This window comes from Cydia fagiglandana, chromosome 9 (assembly GCF_963556715.1).
Source record: "Cydia fagiglandana chromosome 9, ilCydFagi1.1, whole genome shotgun sequence".
Classification (NCBI taxonomy): Eukaryota; Metazoa; Arthropoda; class Insecta; order Lepidoptera; family Tortricidae; genus Cydia; species Cydia fagiglandana.
The window spans coordinates 10,566,855-10,574,238 of NC_085940.1; the positions used below are offsets into that span (position 1 = coordinate 10,566,855).

The 7,384-nt window shown below is 41.2% G+C and overlaps 1 protein-coding gene across 1 annotated transcript in view; it reads right to left on the reverse strand.

Moving 5' to 3' along the window:
* Positions 1-5,306, reverse strand: part of LOC134667396 (inactive rhomboid protein 2) — a 193,607-nt gene extending 188,301 nt beyond the window's left edge. Inside the window, exon 1 of the mRNA XM_063524799.1 lies at positions 3,928-5,306. Coding sequence (XP_063380869.1) covers positions 3,928-4,433 — 506 coding nt within the window. The 5' untranslated portion in view covers positions 4,434-5,306. The remainder of the gene's footprint in view (positions 1-3,927) is intronic.
* Between the last annotated feature and the right edge of the window lie 2,078 nt (positions 5,307-7,384).

Sequence of the window (7,384 nt, forward strand, 5' to 3'; positions counted from 1 at the left end):
AATATTTCTTTTTTGAGACAATCTGAAAAGTTTTTTATTTTCAACATTAACGATGTTCTTTTTGTTTTTATTTCATTTGATTTAGGAACTCAGTCTCAGTTCATTACGTGTTAACGGTAACTCCAAATCCTGTTAGAAGTATAATTTGCATTTTATTTCAGCTAAATTTTGGCGCAATAACTAAAGTGCCACTTTCCCGATAGCGCACATTCTAATAACGCCAGAATATACGAAAGAACTAAATCCCTAATATCTCTAAAAGGAATACCTACTTTACTTTTAAAATACGAGCATGGCTCTGCATAATACACCGGCAAAACCCTCACAAATCAAGGGAATTTCCCAAAAGCGAAATTTTATTTCAAGCACAATTCGACAAAAAATATCCGAAGGCCGTCAGCGCTCTTTAGGACAGGCTGATTTTATCTGTTTCCATTTATAGATCAAAACGTGGAGTCCAAGGCAGACTTTAGGAGCAAACATAAAACAAAATTAATGAACACCACAAATTGAATTTAATTACGAGCAATCGAGACATTTTATTATATGCAAGATCACTAATTTAATATTTCAATAAAAGCAGTAGAAGCAAACGACACATGTACCTATACAGTGTGTGTCTGACCATGGGGCTTTAAATCCAAGGCTCGATTCTACTCGCTAAACTGAGCTACTTTTACTATGGGACTAACCCCGAAATCCCGATTTTTTTTACTTTTTCATACATTTTGGCTGATTAGATGTCGACGCTTTCTATGGAAAAACCAAAAAAAAACCCCGAGGGTTGGTCCCATAGTAAAAGTAGTTTAGTTTTACTATGGGACCAACAACAAAGTCCCATGGTCAGACACACACTGTACTTAAATCGACTTTGATAATTATATGAAAAAGTGTCGTATTTGTGTAATCAAAAGAAAAAATATAGGTAGGTAATAATTACTCTAACATAATACCTAAATTTACTTAGCTCACGATAAAAACTGATTATCTGTCTAAGGTCACTTACTTTTTATGCATAACCTCCAAACTGAAATCCGAACCAAGCTAGAAGTGTCTTGTTTAACACTTATCACTCACTAAACCAAATATTTAGGTATGTTACTTAGCACAATACACGTTTCTTCACTATAGTAAAACACTCTTCACAGCACGCGAATAACCTAAGAGATACTTGTCACATCACACCATGATATGAATTTTTAGTAATTATTGTCATAGCAACAGCCGTAGCCGTTGCAGCCACTACAGTTGTATCAAAATACACACAAGTACGAGTATACTGTAGTAGTTTTAATCAATGTAATAGGACGACTTATCAGGTGCGATGACGGCACAAAAGATAAGCTTGTATGTGATATCAGTATCACTGACCTCACCGTAGGTATTAAATTCTAGGTATCTGTCATAGGTAATAGGTACACCTGTCCTTCTGATTTGTTTAAAACATTTCATTTTCTACCTACTTTTGGATATAATTATAATAACGACGCTTCTAGTTGTGCTACCATTAACACTTAACAATTCTATTCTTCTTCTACTTCCTAAAAAATCTTAAATTGGTGGGGACGGATATAAGGGCTTTTGTCACATAAAAGTATCATTTAAACATGTATATGTAACATACAAGTAAAGTCAAGTCTATAAAATGAACAATTTGTTTATAATGTGTTCAACGATTTTGCTTTTTAGGGTTCCGTACCCAAAGGGTAAAACGGGACCCTATTACTAAGACTTCGCTGTCCGTCCGTCTGTCCGTCTGTCCGTCTGTCCGTCTGTCCGTCTGTCCGTCTGTCTGTCACCAGGCTGTATCTCACGAACCGTCACACACAGATGATGTATTTCTGTTGCCGCTATAACAACAAATACTAAAAACAGAATAAAATAAAGATTTAAATGGGGCTCCCATACAACAAACGTGATTTTTGACCAAAGTTAAGCAACGTCGGGAGTGGTCAGTACTTGGATGGGTGACCGTTTTTTTTTGCTTTTTTTTGTCTTTTTTTTTGCATTATGGTACGGAACCCTTCGTGCGCGAGTCCAACTTGCACTTGCCCGGTTTTTTATAAAAGCTTATCTATCTACACATTAACGGTCAAATCAAATATATTAAACGTTTAAATCAATTTAAAAGCACATTCGTGTTATTTACACAAAGCCTAAAATAATAGTTTACCTAATGGGTTAAGTTTAATTTAAATTTCAGTTTTATCTAAGTACTATCAGCCGTAGACACCCTTTTGGCAGCCTTTATTTAAAGGCTAGGCACCTTTATAGCTATTAGAGTGCTAATACAGCCAATGTGACCTTTTAAGTCTGTAATTCAATCTGGAATCTTCGTTATTGATACTTAGATCAATTTAGTTTCGAGGAATTTTAAGATAATACGTTGTGCAATTTTGGCCTTTTTCTAGAAGAAACAAATTGATCACGATTTAAAAATTAGGACAAGTAACTATGTCACTCGGCCTTCTCCACAAAGTTCGAAAAAGGTGAACACCAATTTGACTGTATTTTTAAACAGACTCAGAAACTGTGACTCTTATACTTCTTTTGACAATTCGTCATAAGTTACCTACATTTCTAATGCGATAAAAAGCTGATGTAGCGCTATATTATTATTAAGATATAAATTGCTGTAATGAACGAATTAGTTACACACAGAGTTTAATCAAGAGTGTACCTTAAAAAAAGATAATTGAAGTACTTAAAAGTAACGTTAACTCTGAAAAACAACTCTCGATATGTCAGGAAATGTTAGATACATTTACTGACAAAAATTTATTTACTGAAAAATTTTACATAGGTAGGTACATACATGTATAAATCGGCGTGGGTGATCAGTTTGTTTCGAGCAGTCATTTTGCGGGCGATCGTTAACCGATGTCATAAATCATGCGTTATCAATCCCATCCGCGGAATTTTAGCCAATTACATCTCATCCCCTCACACCTCTAGGGTTATCACTTATCAGACGTCAGCTTTTTCCATAACATGAATAAATTTTATCATAGGGTAATTCGCCAGTAACTGGCCACCGGGCAATAACTGGTCACCCTAAACTAGAAAAGATTCTATTTACCTATAAACATAATTTATTTTAATATAAGGTCAATAACTAGCTACCCTTCAATAACTGACTACCCTAAAATTTATTATGTTTATAGGTGAATAGAAATCATTTTTAGTTTAGGGTGGCCAATTACTGGCGAATGTAGGTAGCATTGGAAAAGCGGCTAAATAACATAAAGTAGACAGTTTTTTTGTTTTTAAATTAAATTAAATATAGTCAAGATTGATTCATTAGTAACGATGAATGTAAACTATTGTAGATATTATAAGATTATTAGTCATGGTATTAATTTTGTGTTTGTGTTTGTGAATTTTTCAAGGTGGTTTCATATAATCCGGCATATTACAATCATACTAGGCCTATCGTGATATCAAGCCGCTAATTTTCATAATAATCAAGCATCCCGCCTCGAGTTTTTAAATTTGGTGACTGCTAACCCTAGTCACACCCACCCCGTCGACCCGCGAGGCCGTAATTCATCGGATGTTTTCGAATTCATCAGTAATTTATATGCACGCCCGCACGAACATTAAGTTTGACGTTTCAAAATGTTTGTATTGATGTTTATATTGTTAGGTCTCGTTCACTATAAGAACGCGTCTCTACTCTTTATCATCTAAAATCTGTGGTGAATGGAAGGAGATGAATATCTTTGAGGCGAAATATTGTATCAACTTAGAAGAATCCCATAAAATAGGTAAATATCTCTTATACTGCCTGCTAACGGGTCAGTTTAGTCCCAAGCACGTATTATTTGAGTTTTTTTTAATCTATTCTGGCGAGTAAGTTCAAAGACAAATAGTCATTCTAAGTGTCTTCGTTATCGTACTTTCATATAATTTGATCAAGTAACTTACCAATCATGTGGAGGCTGCGGTCGCCTGCGGGCTTGGACACAGCACGGAGGTTCCTGTGGCTCGCAGGGCAGCTGCAGCGCGGGCGGCGGTGGTGGTGGCGGCGTGCATGCCAGGCGTCGCGCGGCGGCGGCGCCCACGTACTCCACGTAGCGAGTAGGGGGCGGCGAGCCCGCCAGGTCCTCGCGGCACGCTGGGCCGCAACACTTGCGCGACGACGGCGGCGGCGGCCGACACGCCAACCCGCAGTATACCGGGGGTGGCGGGCGCAGCGGCGCCGGCGGCCGCGGCACGTACCGCTCCACCGGCACGTGAGCCGCCGGCGGCACATAGCGCGGTCGCCGCGCGCGCTCGGCCTCCGCGCAACGGCGCACCCGCCTCGGAGACGCTGAGAAGCGATCCGGCAGCGGCGCGGGCGGCGGCGGGCTGAGCCTCTCCGGCGGTGCCACGCTGAACGCGCCCGCCGCCGGGAACCGCTCGCAGGGGGAGCGCGGATACTCCTCGCCCATGGCGCGCGGTCAGCCTGGCCCGCCGCCGCCCGCGCGCCCTCCCAACCACGCGGGCACGCCGAGTCACATGCCGCGCCTCCACTCTAGCACTATCACTGGTAGGACGCGCCGCTCGCGTGCGGGAGCTGCGGCACGGTCCCGATGTCCGCATTCACTCCGCGAGCGCCATAGCGCTCGAAACGATCGATAGCCGCGCCGAGCGGGCAGGCTCAAAGACCGCCCGCCGCGACGCCTCGCCCGTGGAACATTCTGACCCCCTTCGTTACCGCTAAGGGTTTCAGCTTAAAGTCTAAAGCTGGGGCGAGGCGAAAGTGCGTCTTCAGCCAAGATGGCCGACCTCGACATGTCCGCGTGCGGCGCGCTTGCGCGAATAACACTGCGATGTGTTTGTTTTCACCAGACTAGGTTGGGGATATTATAGTAGGTACCACTTAACAGCTTTGGATTTGTTTTTTTCACGTTAAACTTAACTATCACTTAGCAGGTATACGCACGTCGCTGAGTAAGCGTTTGTCGTCGCTGGAAAATCGAGGCAGTCGCGGAGCTGGCGACGACGGCGACGGTCCGTCGCGAGGCCCGAATGCCGGAGTGCGCCGGCCCGCGGCCCGCGGCGACGTCAGGCCGTTGCGCGGGACACGTATCGACGCCGCGCCGCGCCGCTGCGTTGCGCCGATGCCCTACACCTCTCTTCACATCGGTCCCACAAAAACATTCAATGCGAAACAACCTTCGCATCCAGATCGTTTTTATTTTCAGAGACCTGATCATACATTTAAATTTGATCCCGATAAATTCACACAGCGCGGCTTTTGTAAAGCTCGGCATTGAATATCTATTTACGCTTTCCAATTCGCAAAACTGAATGGAACAGCGATATCAACGCATACAATTTACGTTCAGAGGACATGACAAACAACTGTTTTGATAAAACGACGCTCTCGACGTTACATCTTCAGAGTTCGTATTAAATTTGTATAGTTTGTCGAGCTCTAACCCCGTCTCCTTGACTCGAAAGTTCACGATGTGACTGTAGAGATGTATGCTTTCGCAAACTAGATGCGCTACTTTTTAAGGTGGTCGCCTTCTTCTTCTTTACGTGGTGAGGTTCCTTTTTTATACGATGGATGCAAATGTAGTCCAAGCTGTAAGCAAACAAATGCGTCGTCAATGTATTTGTTTGCTTACAGCTTGGACTACATTTATTAATACCACTTAGGTGATAAACTAGCGTACGGCGCCTGAGGGCAAGCGGTCATCGCAGCCTTTGCACGTCTGCAAGCCCAGGTGTGTCACATGCCCATTATCAACACTTTGGAAACCACTTCAAGTGTTCAAACCTTTTTTGGAGAACCCCATACTGTAATCTCTCGAGAAAACCGGAACCCTTTATCGTTTTTATTTTTTTATTCTAATTTTGATTGAATACAAGGCCCATATTACAAATACCTTAAAGACTAACATACATACATACATACATACATACATACATACATACATTAAATCAAATTGAAACTAAAGACTATTGAGGGCACCGGTGACAACATATGGGCTGAAAAGGCATACAGACTCTCATTATTGGTAAAACTTTACTCGCCTCCTCCAATTAGATAAGCACGCCCGCCATATAACAGAGACAAGATATGTTCTAAATCGACGGTAGATGGTAGATAGTTTATGGGTTACATAAGCAATGTTTATCCCGGCTATCCCTCACCTGACACCGGCAGTCATTACATCGCTCCGCTCGAGAGACATCACATCTTCACTTGACATGCAAACTGGTTATGTATTATTCAACACATGTTAAGGATAACACACATCGCCGCAATGACATCTGACTGAGATGAGAAATACTCGTGATGGAGCTTACGGAACTATCTTAAGGCGCAATATACTCAGACTCAGTCCTACTTAACATCTTAACATTATGCTTTGTTCGTGCAGATTTCAATTTGAGCGTAGCTTTTAGTGAAATTAAATATAATTTGAACCAGTCAGACATTGAGATCGAAAGAGACGTCAGTTTGTTCTTTGGACAACTTCTAAAAAACTGTATGTGGTATGGCTTAAAGATTAAATTAATATACACCTACGAGTAGAAGACTGTTATTTTTACGTAGATGTTTTTGAGCCTTAAGTAGAGGATCCATTTGGCTGATGGCAATCCATTGGATTATCGACACAGGTTGGTAAAACACCGCCTCCTATCTGCTAAGGATTGCGTCCGAATATAATCAATATAAATTTGTATCAAAATAAGCAATCCTAAGGGTAAATTTTACACCTCTTTAGATGTGATACGCGGGACATCGCTTATTAGGGTAGGTAACTAACGAGGTATATTTTGCAAATTTACTGTCTATCACTACCGCATATTAAATTACCTTTTCAACGACGCCCCGACGTGTGAGGGGAGCAACCCCATTTACACGAATGGGGACTAGTTCAGAATATACAAATCTAGGTACGATCGTAGCCAGGCTATAACTAAAAGAGATAACAAAATTAAAAAATGGTCTTCTCCGTTATATAGTAACCAAGGAAAATCTATTGAACCTGGTTATACTTATCTAATACTTACTTCGGTTTGAAGACTGAAGACATTCACTTATTTCTCATAACAAATTACATTTCAATTACATGAGACTGACATACTTGAATTATCATAATACATATATGAGAAATCATGTTACGAGCACATAGCTACCACTCTAAGTACTTATGTAGAGCATATTTGGCGTACAACAAGTTCAATTTAACTTTCCTACACACCGCATATTTATGGAATTTCGTAATCGTAACCGTAACCCTTTTCGTATTATACTTATAAATATTTAAAAAAGAATTAGAGGATATCTAGTAAATATTAAGTCCACCATTCTCTTAGCAAGTTTTTATAACTCGCGGCGCGATTCGAACTTTAAGATATCGCGCCGTTAGACATTCACTAA